General features: G+C 38.5%; 1 protein-coding gene across 2 annotated transcripts in view; it reads left to right on the forward strand.

The window, feature by feature from the left end:
* TAF2 (TATA-box binding protein associated factor 2) overlaps positions 1–14,161 on the forward strand; it is a 107,766-nt gene that overhangs the window by 87,404 nt on the left and 6,201 nt on the right. Inside the window, exon 27 of one of the 2 annotated variants that reach the window (XM_047783353.1) lies at positions 5,500–5,600. In XM_047783353.1, coding sequence (XP_047639309.1) covers positions 5,500–5,600 — 101 coding nt within the window. Of the gene's footprint in view, positions 1–5,499; positions 5,724–14,161 lie in introns of those variants that run through there. The other variant, XM_047783355.1, reaches the window with a different exon arrangement.

Genomic DNA, 14,161 nt, shown 5'->3' on the forward strand with positions numbered 1-14,161 from the left:
AGCTAGTGAAATCTAGATACATTCTGGAGTTTAGTTAATGGTACCAATGTTGATTTCTTAGTTTTGACCAATATACGATGGTAATGTTGGGGTAACTGCGTGAAGGAAATATGGGAATACTTGCTAAAAGGGAAAATTTACAGATACAGTTGTAATCCTATGATTATATTTTGATCACTTTTATACCTTAATTTTTACTTCATGAAGAGATATAAAAATCCTCACCTCAAGATGTTAGAAGAAATTATATGCACTTAATTGAGGAATATTTGAAGAGAGGTCAAAGGATAAAGACCTGAAGATTGAAAATTGTGAAACTTATGGGGATAAATATAAAAGAATTTCTTCTAAAGAAAAGGAGATAAGGCTGAGGAGCTAGTCTTAAAGAAAAAAAGAACTTTAAATTTTCTAATTAGATGCTTAAGAAAATGAGAATTTTATGATTGGATACAATTGAAAAGCTACGTATTTCCTCTTGGAGTCTCACTGTGACCATCCGTATCCTATCACAAGGTCTAAGAAGACTTGTAGTAAAGAAATTTATTTTAACACAATCTTTTCTGAAACTTACTTGACCATGGATCTTTTTCCTATAGGATTTTGGAAAACTCTATTCCATAGATATGACTTTCAGTGTTATGCTAGTATTTATACTATTGAAATATTTTTATCCTATGGTTTAGCCCAGTAATCCCTAAACATTTTATTGTTTGTTTTAAAAAAGTTGAGTGCATATATCTAATGCATATATATTTCATTATGAATGTGTAGAAATGAATACTGTAGTTTGGTCTGGGGTGGTGTTTTTATTTTTTATCATGCTGACAATTTTTGTCTTTCCATTAGTGTCTTTATATCCTTCACATTTAAAGTAATTATGTAGTTTATATAGTTGTATGAATATCTACAGTGTTCATGATATAAGAAAGGATAAAATAAAAATGAAATTTTTTTTTTGTACATGTCTTGCTATTTGTGTTAGCCTTGGCCTAACTACTTAATGTCTCAAAGCTCAATATAAACTTTGTTCAGGGTTCATTAGTAACAAGAATTTGTTCCTTCATGTTTCAAATTAATAACTTATTTTTTTCTTCTCTGATCTGATTAGAAGATAATAAAAACTTTCCATTACTATGCAACGTGCTGAGTACTTTTTATGCATTAACTAATTTAATCTTAACAACTACCATATGAGATAGGCATTATGATTATATTGAAGAAAGTGAGGCCTAGGAGAGTTAGGCCAAAGGTCACAGCTTGTAAGGAAAAACATTCAAACCTAAGAGCTTGTTATCTCTTAGATCTGCACTGTCCATGTAGTAGCCACTAGCCACATGTGGCTATTTATATTTGAAAAATAAAAACGTAGTTTCTCACTTGCTCTAGCTGCGTTTCCAGTGTTCAGCAAACATAGGTCAGTGCCCACCATGTTGGACAGCGCCAGTTCAGAGCATTTCTACCATTGCAGTAGGTTGTATTGAACAGCACTGCCTTTCACAATTGGAAGTCACCCGGTTCTTATTGTGCATTGTGGCTTTGGAAGAGCTCATTCTATGAAACAAGCATTGGCTTAGCACTTTCTCAGTTGTCTGTTTGTGCTTATATGATTGGTATTATCTTCCATCCAATGTTTTTTGTAGGAATCTTTGAAAGACAGTTGTCTACTCTGTGGTGCTTGGTTTAGTTAAATCCAAATGATATAACCCATTAAGTCCATGGAATGGGACACATATAAACTGCAACATGTCAGAGTGTAGGAATGAGTGAGAATACCACTGTCCCTTACCCTTTGATGCTGTGAAATACCTCACATATTGTCTAACACAGGATTCAAGTGAGAATCTCAATGTCGTTTATATGTAGATAGGTACATGGAAGCAGAGTTTCTAATACAGTCTCTCCTTTTTTTTTAAACCCAAAGAATTAAAATCTTAATTTATTCTCTCGAGGTATAATATAGTCTTTTTAGATGCCTGGCATGCTCCCTGGAGTACATACGCACCCCACTTGGAAGATTCCTACTGTAGACCTTTGACCTTACACTTTTGACCCGCTTATCCTTCTTCTTCAGCACTTTGCTTTTTAAATCATTGTTCCTCTGGCTTCCTCTTTGCAAAAGAATAAGCAAACCTTGGGGCTGGAGACCAGCAGGCCTGTTGCTCAGCAGGGGAACTGAAATCTTAACGGGACACAGATGTTTACTATGTGGGATACAGGGCCAGAAGGAGACAATAAATAAAAGGATAAAAATAAGAGTTCTCCAAAGTGGCTTTCTTTGATTCTTCTAAGAAAAATTATGGTTGCTTCTTTGACAAGATAAAAATCCTTTCTTCTTCATGTTTCTTGCAAACACATTTTCTGCTTTTAGTGTCCCATTTTCTTTTCATGTGTGTGGATAATTTTTGTTTTTTTTACGTTTTAATTGAAGTATGGTTGATGTGCAATATATCATGTAAGTTACAGGTGTACAATATAGTCATTCACAATTTTTAAAGGTTATAATCCATTTATGGTTATTATAGAATATTGGTTATTTTTCCTGTGTTGTATAGTATATCTTTGTAGCTTTTTTATACGTAATAGTTTGTACCTCTTAATCCCTTACCCTATACTGCCTCTCCCCTCTTCCCTCTCCCCGCTGGTAATCACTAATTTGTTCTCTATATCTGTTAATCTGTTTTTTGTTGCTGTTGTTGCTGTTATATTCACCAAGTGTGATATTTTCTATTCGATTTACTATTTCAGTAGCACTTCGTCCACACAATCATAAAAAATTATGACATTTTAATTGAATTTATTTGATAATGTGATAGGGCCTGATATTTGGCTGTTTGTTTGTTTGTTTAATGTGTGTGTGAGAAAGAAAATCAGGAGAAATTAATTCATTTGCAAATACTTTTCAAACAGTTGTGTGTGTGGTGTTTTAAAGTGAAAAGTCAGGAGTTCCTGTCGTGGTGTAGTGGTTAATGAACCCGACTAGCATCCATGAGGACGCAGGTTCAATCCCTGACCTCGCTCAGTGGGTTAAGGATCCGGCACTGCCGTGAACTGTGGTGTAGGTCGCAGATGCGGCTTGGATCCCCTTTGGCTGTGGCTGTGGCGTAGGTCAGCAGCTGCAGCTCCGATTCGACTCCTAGGCTGGAAATTGCTATATGCTGCGGATGCGGCTCTAAAAAGCAAAATAAATAAATAAAGTGAAAAGTGATATGAAACTGATAGACTTTATTACTCTTAAGACTACACTGTGCTTCCCAAGAAACATGATGAGGCAGTTGGGATTTTGGGGAAGGACTGTCCCACATGTTCCTGGACATTTGCCACTCTGGTTCTAGCCCACCGAATAGGCCCAGTCATTGGAGCAATTAGAATGTTCTTCCTATCTTCAGATGCCCGCGCCCCCCCGCCCCTCACCGCCCAAGTGGATACTGCTAGGGTTGAGGAGTACCTTGCTAACCGTATTTCCAGATTCTCATTACTGTCTCACAGCTTTGAAGAGAGAAGATTAATAAAAATTTGAATTAAAATTGAATAAAAAACAAAACAAAACAAAGCCTTATTGTTTCCAACAATAGCTCTTACCCATTAAGCATCTACCATGAGTCTGGAACTGCACTATATACTCACTGTGCATTTTTTTGTTTCACACTCACTGTCCCATGTGAAATGAGTTAGCAGTCTCACTTTACAGATGTGGAAACCATTAAGTGCATAATGCGTGACTAAAATTTATCCACTATTGATCGAGTACATTCTAGGTACTAGGCCCTGAGATATATTCATGAACAAGATTGATACGGTTTTTGCCCTCAGTGAGCTTGCATTGAGTGTACACAGCTAAATAAGTGGAAGCATGAAGATTTTTACCCAGATCTATCATTTCTAGAACTGTCTCCTATTTCTACCACTACCTCTACCCAAATTACCTTCCCAAAGAGGAGTTTAGTCAGCCAAAGTAATTGTAATGATGAACTGTAAATCTGTGTAGATGACGTTTGGCACTCAGCAGTAAACTTTCTGATCTTTCTCCTCCTGGGTTGCTGGGGTCTCTGTGAACAGCCCCCTCGAGGGTAGCACAGTGTACAGGCTGCATGCCTGTGAACGAGCAAGAGAATACCATCTCTTGGTATCTCTGCCTGGAGTAACTTTCTCCTTTCCTACAGAATTCTTTCCTACCTAAGGATGTTGTAACTTGTATGGAGACTCCACTGAAATACCTCCTTGGACACATGGGTTTTTCAGCTTCTAACCAACCAAACTTCCTCCCTCCCTCCCTTCCACCTTACCCTCCTTTCTTTCACGCATGCATATATATTTTTGAATGCCCATTTTCTGGGACTGATGATATCGTCAATAAAGCAGTCCCTGTCCTCAAAATCGCACCTCTCAAGACCGATCCTTTCAGGCACTCCTTTCTCATTGAGTAACTCATATAGTGCTTGCATAGTTTGTTAGGTATTATTATGTCCTTCCATGCTTTACCAAGATGGCATTTGTTGGGAACACTGATTAGAGTAATGCTAATATGTGTTCATTTATGTGACTTTCTTATTTTGATCGGCATGATGTTTACAAGTTTGCATGCCAGTGTATACAGGCTGATATGCAGCGTTTGGTACAAAGGAGAACTCAATAAAATATATTATTTCATTGTCTTACCTTCAGGCATTGAGGAGTACGCTCTAGAGGACTTTGTTTTTTCAGTAGGGGTATCTTGTTGCCTCCTGTATCAGATATTCTGTGTAGTGTGCACATGTTAGATATTGTGAATATAGTAGAAAGAGAGAAGGACTCAGTAAATGGGATGGGTCGAAAAGGTTGAATTTTTTGTTTGTTTGTTTCTTAAGATAAACCTTTACCTCCAAAACATGTTGCTGTATGAAGTCCTTCTTGTTGGATTATGAGTCATGGAGGGTGGAGGGCATGTTGTCATCCTGTTTATGATGCTTATTCCCCCCAACCAGGTAGTGCCATGGTAGGACACTGTTGGGCTTTGATTTTATTAAATTCAATACAAAAGCAGAAGGTGATTTCATCAGCCAGAGTAAATAATGTTGTGGAGAGATCATGCCTCTAGAAAATAGGAAACCTGGGTTCTGTGTCCCAACTTGAGAATCCAGTGTTGTGGCCTCAAATATATATCACCCAACCTCACTGGGGCCAGTCTTCTTGAAAAATGAGAAGACTATATAAGATTGTCTCGAAGTTTCTTGCCAGCTGCCAAACTCCTGCAATTTTTCTGTTACCACTCTGCAGTAAAGACATAGAAAAGTTTACACATTGTGTCAGGAATCTAGGTTGTAAAGTCCTTATTTCCGTTCGTAAATATAGACAGCCTTGACTGGTTTTACTTGAATCTTCCAAAAAGAACTTACATTTCAACCTCAGACTTTCTGCATATGCTCAGAGCATGTGCTTAAGACATTATGTCATTAGATATGTGAACATGAAAGTTTTCAATTGATTGTAAACCATCTTCCCTTTTCTTATCTCTTTGGACAGACTCATCCTTCTCCCAAGATTGGCTCCCAGTGATGTTCATCAGCCGCTATGATTCGTTTTTAGAACTTTTACAGACTCCACAGTCATCAAGCTCACACCAGGTCAGTAGGTATCATTAGATGCCTGCTGAGTAAGAGATTCCATGGAGAACATAAGGTCCCTACCTTCAAGGAGGCTAGGTGCTAGTAGTAGAGTTAAAATAAACTCTGGAATCTAATCTTGAACTTGAATCTGGAATCCTAAACTGTTGAGATACAGATCTTCCCCAACTTACCATGGGTCATGTCCTGATAAACACATCCTTAAGTTGTAAAGATTGTTAAGAAGAAAATGAATTTAGCCTATTGAACATCATCACTTAGTCTAACCAATCTTAAAGTGCCCAGACCACTTCTCTTAGCCTACAGTTGGGCCAAACCATCTAATACAAAACCTATCTGCAGTAGTGAATACCAAATGTAATTTATTGACTACTGAACTGAAAGTGGGGAACAGAATGGTTGTGTGGATATGGAATGGTTGTAAAGATGCTGTAGTCACGTGGCTGACTGGGAGCTGGGGCTCCCTGCTGCCGCCCAGAATCACAAGAGTATCATACTGCATATCACTAGCCCGAGAAAAGATCAAAATTCAAAATTTGAAATATGGTTTCTTCTGAATGCATATGACTTTTGCACCAACATAAAGTCTAAAAGTCATAAATTGAGCCATTGAAAGTTGGGGACTTTAAGTTAGGCCATGAGGGGAGAGGGAAGCCTTACCAAGCTCTTTTCTCCAATTACAGATATGCTCTAAAATTTTTAACTGCATGTTTTCTAAAACTCTTAGGTCCTGCTTGTAATCCTATGCCAGGGAGCCCTCTTACCCTTGAAATCCAGTGTCTAAGAAGTCTGTTCAGGACTGAGGGAAAAATGTCAGGACTGACCCTGTGACTCTGAAGTGTAACTCTGTGCACATCAAGTGAGAAAAATTAGGATGAGGGAGTGAATTTTTTTTTCCTTGGTCACACCTGCAGCGTGCAGAAGTTTCTGGGCCAGGGATTGGATCCATGCCATGGCAGTGACCTGAGTCACTTGTAGTGACAACACTGGATCCTTAACCCACTCAGCCACAAAGGGAAGTCCGGGGAGTGAAATTTTAATAAAACTTGTTCCTTTTACTTGGGGAATAAGTTGTCTCCATCTTAGTTGCTTGGTGTTTTGGGTTTTTTTTTGTTGCTTTTTTTTTTAGAACTCATTTATTTCAAACATTTACAATTTTCACTTTAAATGCAAAATAGCTGTTAAAAAGAAAAAAAAATCACTGAAAAAGTTGCTTGGTGTTGAAAAGTCTTTTTATGAAATGATGAAAGTGGTAGGTGGTTTGTTAGTTGGCTGGTAGGTTATCGATTGTCATTTTAATATTCCTACTTGGCGAGGTCAGAGTTGATAATCCTTGAATTCCCCACATCTAGCAACCACTGTCTTCTGTACTTTGTAGACATAATTGTGTCTCCATGGAGCTTATCTTCCGCTCTTTCACCCTATTGGAGGAAGTAAAGCCAGTAATACTCTTCTTATTTTATGGTTGAGCAAACAGACTTGGAACCATGTGTTCTACATTTTCTATTAATGTAATACAGACTTGTCCTGGCATTGATTAAAAATCTGCTCTCTAGACACCTCTGTACACAGTAATTATATGCATAGAGTTATATATGAGGTCACTAGACCTCACATGTTCCTTACACCTTGCAAATATGGGACCAAGTCCTTTCATGCAGTAGGGGAGGCATCATTCTTTAACTATTGTGGTTTTAATTAGTAATGGTTAAGTTTTTCTTAACTGAAAAATAGAGATGTCTATTTTCCTGGCGAAAACTTCTAACATCTTTTAAATATCTTGCTTTGTGGGGACACTTCACACATCAGGTTTTGATTCTCATACAGTTGTTTTCCATTCCAAGAGGAGCCAGCTATTACCCTAAAAGGTCAGTATTTGGTTTCCATGTTTAATCAAACAGTTGAGCTTCATGACTATTTTTCTATTAAATGCAGAGGGGTTTTTTTGTTGCCCTTGTTCAATACAGATATCTCGCTGCATCTTAGGTGATTGCCTAGTGATCCAGAAAACTTAACACAACGACTGGCTACTTCTTCACTTCTATTTCCACTTATCCCTGCAGGGGCTTCAGCCAAGGCATACCTTACCAGGTCTATGAGGGAAAAAATATGTGAATCTTAAGTAAAGGTACAAAAAGTAATGCAGAAGTGGGAGTTCCCACTGTGGCACAGTGAGTTAGGGATCTGGTATTGTGTCTGCAGTGGTGCGGGTCACTGCTGAGGTGCTAGTTCAGTCCCTGGCTTGGAGCAGTGGATTAAAGAATCCAGCATTGCTGTAGCTGTGGTGTAGGTCACAGCTGCCCCAGAACTTCCATGTGCTGTGGATGGGGCAAAAAAAGAAAAAAGAAAAAAAAAAAGACTTAATTTGGGAGCCATGGAACCTGTTAAACCCTTCTACCCACTTGTCCTAATGTCTCTTTACATTGTCACTGCTTAGGCTTTGGAGTCCACAAGCCTGCCTTTGAATCTCGTCTCTGATGTAACACACATTTAGGTGCTCAACCCCGTGCTCATTCTCCCCTTCTCTTGCTTACAGAACCCAAAATTTGTGTGGGCGAGAATGGGTCTTCTATAGATTTACTTTTCAAGCTTCACTTGCAGCTCAAGGGGGCTTATATGAAAGCGTTCTGGCCATGTGAGCCATAAATAGAAATCTGCCGCGGTTCTTTCACGCTTTCCTGATCGAAAGGGGGCCCCTGTGGTGGGTACCCCCTTCTGCTCTCTTTCCTGAACACTGACATGATGTCTGGAACGGCCCCAGCTATATCATGTGCTCCTGTAGAAAGGCTGAAAGCATCACAAATACCAGCCCTGACATTGTTAGAAAGCTAAACCAACATCTGCACTCACCATTTTCCAGACTGTCAATTCTGTAGAAGAATAAACCCTTGTTTGTTTTAGTCTCGATGGTCAGGCACTCCTTTACTTGCAATTGAATACGTTCCTGACTGCCACAGGAAGTACCATTCTTACCTCAAAGGAAACCGAGGCTCAGAAGTTAAAATAACTTGTCTGATTTACACAGATAAATTGACGGTCATTGATGGAACTGGAATTCAGACCCCACAACACTGAGGTATTAAACACGTATCTTATGATTGCTGGAGGAATGAAATGCAGGTACTTATAGAAAGCGTTTTAGTCTAGCGTGGTGCTCAGTGTGTATTACATGCTCATTTAAGTGTTAAAACCTTGCCCATAGTCACACCTCCATGTTAATGCTTAACAACATAACGTGACTCTCAGGTTTAGATTGTCATGAAGTTGTTTTCTATTTTGAGAGGAGTCAACTTGTATCCTACAAGGTCAATATTTTGTTCCCATGCTTAACTGAACAATCCAGCTTCCTGGCTGTCGTAGGTGGCCAGTGAGTTTGTTCAATGAGTGAATGAATAATTTTCTTAAAGAAAATTCCCCAATTTTGGAGGTTACCATAAGCATTTTTGGTAGTAAAACCAAATTAAAAAAAAAATATATCAAGTTCCTGTCATGGCTCAGTGGAAATGAATCTGACTAGCATCCATGAGGATGCAGGTTCAATCCCCGGCCTTGTTCAGTCGGTTAAGGATCCATTGTCGCCATGAGCTGTAGTACAGGTTGCAGATGAGGCTTGGATCCCACGTTGCTGTGGCTGTGGGCTAGCGGCTACAGCTCCAATTCAACTCCTAGCTAGGAACTTCCATATGCTGTGGGTGCGGCTCTAAAAGGACAAAAAAAAAAAAAAAAATTGGTATAGTATAAAGGTTCAGTGCAAGTTCTAGGAACTAGTCTGGTTGGGTTCGAATCCAGCCTCCACCACTGACTGATGAGCTGTGTGACATTAGGCAAGTCATTTGACCTTTCTGTGCCTTGGGTGCTTTATATATTAGATAGGGATAATAATAATTATCCAGATTGTCTCCAAGTAATGTTAGAATTAATTGAAATAATACATGTAAAACAGTAAAACAGTTTTTTAAATGCCTGGCATATGTACTCAACAGATGTTAGTTTTTATTAACAATTATTAATTATTGTTATTAATCCCTATGTACCGTGCCAAAAGTAGTTCCATTTAATTAAGCCATATTGAAAACAAAATTCCTATGTAGTGGATGCATAAATCCAAGTGTGGATTATTGGTGACTTAATCCACATTCAAATATAATAGGGTCAGAATAAAAACTTGGGGGTCTTAGCATGGTAGTCAGTACCTACATGCTTATTTTCTTTCGTAAAATATATTAATTTTAAGTGTTGGTGTTCGCCTTTTCACAACACTAAAAAGTAAAAAGTGTATTCTTAACAAATTATAAAATGTCATTCCCACTTGGTTCCCTCTCCCCATTTCTGTTTTCAGATTTGCACATGGTTAGTTGAGAGGAGTCAAGTCCACTTGATCCGGAAAAAAGAGCATCTTTCTACCTTATTGGCAGTTATTAATACAACTTAAAAGCTAAACAGTCAACAACAATGACAACAAAAACTAGCAATTGTAATGTTAGCTTACGGAATTCTATTTTTTGTTTTATCATTTGTTTTTCTTTTTTGGCTGCCTCACAACATAAGGAATTCCTAGGGCAGGGATCAGATCCGAGCCGCAGTTGCCACCTAAGCTGCACTTTAACTTACTCTGCCAGACTGGGATCGACCTGTGTCCCAGTGCTCCCAAGATGCTGCTGATCCCATTGTGCCATTGTGGGAACTCCCAGAAGTCTATTTTTTAAAAGGGGCTGAAGAGATATGCAGACCCATTCTTCATTGAACCATAAGTGGTGAAAATGATTTTTAAAAAAATACAACCATTAAATTCTCTGGAAATTGTCCTAAGAGTATATAGCAAATGGAGAAATATTTATTCAGCAAAATCTACTAACTATATAAAACTAGTGAGAATAAATGGCAGTTGAATCATACCCTTTCCCTCCCTGTCTATCCCCACTAGCTGAGCTTGAAGGAAACTCTACCCCAGGCAGGTGTGGGCAAAAAGACAGCTCGCATTCCCCTCCATTCCCAGTCAAGGGATATAGTGTTTCACCAAAGAACATGCCGACAACCCCATTTCTAATCCCATCCAACTTCAACTTACAGAAGCTAAGTTCTTGGTGAGTGCCAACTGTGAGTTTGGCTACTTCTCTCCTCCATCTAGCCCCCACTCTTGGGGTGGAGGCCTTACCCTAGGCTTGACAGTCTGAAAATAATGCAGCACTGATTATTCTCACCCCAGCTAACTCATGGGGTGAAGAGTCCCTGCCAGGAAGCAAGCTGATAAGGCCAGTGGCTAATGCCTCACCCCAGATCTCTGCTCATGAAGCAGAGGTGTAACTCCAGGGGAAGATGTTCACTATGAAAGATTTTGCCAAGGTGGGGAAATGCAGCCAAGAAGAACAAAGAGCTCTGAAGTTCTCCCCTAAAAGAGGTGACTTTATTTGAAACAGAGTTTAAGGGGAAGTTCAAGCCTAAGGGCACCTTTAAAACAAAGGAGGTTTGATGTTAAGAAATTAAGAGGGCTTGGTAGTTCTGAAAGCATCAAGCTAAACCATAGCCCAGTTAGTTTACTAGAGAGAATCAGGAAAAGAGACAGTTTCTAAGAGTCTTTCTGATGTGAGGGGAAAGCCTCAAAGACTTGCCTCAAATTACCCATGTCTGAATTTAATTAGATAAAACTGAGGAGCAATTTATGTCCCAGGGCATTGTCAAAAAGAATGGAAGAGTCGTATGCAACCAGTGGAGCCTAACAGCCAAGTGTGATACAAAAGAGACAGACAACAGAGAGATCAGAGGAAAAGAAGGTCAAAGAGCCTTGCTAGAGCCATTGTCACCGCAGGATAACTGTTCATACCAAGGCCTCACACTTTGAGGGGTGGGAAAGGAGAATTAGATTTCATTAAAGCAATGTAGCTGAGCCACTAAACAAATAAACAAGTGCACACATGTGCACAAAGCCCCAGAAAGAGGGAAGAGAGATCAGTATCCAAAATTGCTGTATATATTACCTAAAATGTCCCATTAAAAAAAAAAAGAGAGAGAAACAAGACATGGAAAGAAATAGGAAAGTATGACTCATACATAGAAGAAAAGCAGTGAATATTACCTGTGAGGGGAGCTAGATCTCAAATTTAACGAAGACTTCAAAGAAGCTGTTATAAATATGTTCAAAGAACTAAAGAAACATACTTAGGGAAGTAAAGGAAGCTATGATGACAATATCTCATCAAACTAAGAATATCAATAAAGAGAAATTATAAAAATGAGCAAATGGAAACTCTGGAGCTGAAAAATATAACAAATGAAAAACTCACTGGAGGGAACAATGTATATGAAAGAATCAGTGAAGTCAAAGTTAGATTGTTAGAGACTTCACAATCTAAAGGACAGAAAACAAAAAGAATGAAGAAAAATGAACAGAGGCCTCAGAGAAATGTCAAACACCATTATGTATAACAACGTACACATAATGGGAATACCAGAAGAGGAGGAGAGAGACAGAAGGGAACAGAAAATATTATCAAAAGAAATAATGGCTGGAAACACCCCAAATATGATGAAAATCAGCCTATATATCTCAGAAACTCTATGGATTGTAAGCAGGATAAACACAAAGAGATCCACAAAGAGACACATCCCAGTAAAAATATTGAAATACAAAGACAAAGAGAAAATTTTGAAAGCAGCAGGAGAAAAAGGACTCAGCACATCTAAAGGAATCCCACTAAGGCCAGTATCTGACTTCTCAGAAACAATGAGGGAAAGAAGGCAGTGGCATGACATATTTGGAGTGTTGAAGAATAAAAACTACTAACCAGCAATCTTATATTCAGCAAAGCTATATTTCACAAATGAAGACAAGACAGTTCTAGGTTAAAACAGAGAATTTGTTGCTAGCAGACCTACCCTATTAGTAATAATAAAGCAAGTTATTAAGGCTGAAAGAAGGTGACTGCAGATGATAATATGAACCCTTATAAAAAGAAACAACACTGATAAAAGTAATTATGTAATTATAAAAGACAATATAAATGCATATTTCTCCCCCTTTCTATTAACTGATTCAAAAAGCAATTATTAGGCCTGAAACATACAGAAATATATCTTACATTAGAGCACAATGGAAGTAGGTAGGAATAAAACTGTATGGAAGTAAGGAAATAATATCAGATCATAATTTGAATCTATAGGAACAAATGAAGAGAACCAGGACTCATAAATAAAAATGAATATATCAAACTCTATAAATATGCACTTTCTTTCATTTTTCAGTTTCTTTAATAGACATAAGATTATATTATGGCACATTTTAACAATATATATTGTTTTATACATATGTGTGTATATATATGGATATGTAATATATATAACAACAATTGCACAACAAAGGTGAATAGGAAATAGGTATAGGAGTAATGTTTCTATAATTCACTGAAATTAAGTTAATTGAAATCTACCCTAGTTTTTTTGTGGGTTTTTGTTTTTTGTTTTTTGTTTGGTCTTTTTTTTTTTTCCTTTTTGCTATTTCTTGGGCCACTCCCGCGGCATGTGGAGGTTCCCAGGCTAGGGGTATAATCTGAGCTGTAGCCACCGGCCTACACCAGAGCCACAGCAACTCGGGATCCGAGCTGAGTCTGCGACCTACACCACAGCTCACGGCAATGCCGGATCGTTAACCCACTGAGCAAGGCCAGGGATCAAACCTGCAACCTCATGGTTCCTAGTTGGATTCTTTAACCACTTCGCCACGACGGGAACTTCTCTTTGGTCTTTTTAGGGCTGTACTCAGGGCATATGGAGGTTCCCAGGCTAGGGGTTGAATTGGAGGTGTAGCCACTGACCTAGGCCACAGCCACAGCAATGCAGAATCAGAGCCACATCTGTGACCTACACCACAGCTCACGGCAACACCACTGAGCGAAAACAGGGATTGAAACTGCGTTCCCATGGATACTAGATAGATTTGTTTCCACTGAGCCACAGTGGGAACTCCTAACCTAGGTTTTGATGTTAAGATGTATATGGTAAATTCTAGAGCAAACACTAAGAAAATAACTCATAAAATATAGTGAAGACAATTAAAGGGAATAAAATGTTACACTTTTTTTTTTTGTCTTTTTAGGGCTATACCTGTGGCATATGGAAGTCCCAGGCTAGGGGTCGAATCAGAGCTGTGGCTGCTGGCTTATGCCACAGCCACAGCAATGCCAGATCCAAGCCGTATCTGCGACCTATACCACAGCTCATGGCAACGCTGGATCCTTAACCCACTGAGCAAGGCCAGGGATCAAACCTGCGTCCTCTACAATGTTTCTTTTCTTAATGTAAAAGAAAGCCATAAAAGGAGGAATAAAGAAATAAAAATGGAATGAGACGTAGAAAACACAAAGTAAAATGGCAGATGTACATTCAACTATATCAATAATAAAACTAAATGTGAATAGGTTAAATAGTCTGGTCAAAAGGCAGAGGTGTCACACTGGATTAAAATTAAAAAAAAAAAATCCAACAATATACCGCCTCTAGGAGACACAGTTTAGATTTAAAGATAGAAATGGATTCAAAGTAAAAGGATGGATAAAGGTATATTATGC

Source organism: Phacochoerus africanus, chromosome 6 (genome assembly GCF_016906955.1).
Source record: "Phacochoerus africanus isolate WHEZ1 chromosome 6, ROS_Pafr_v1, whole genome shotgun sequence".
Classification (NCBI taxonomy): Eukaryota; Metazoa; Chordata; class Mammalia; order Artiodactyla; family Suidae; genus Phacochoerus; species Phacochoerus africanus.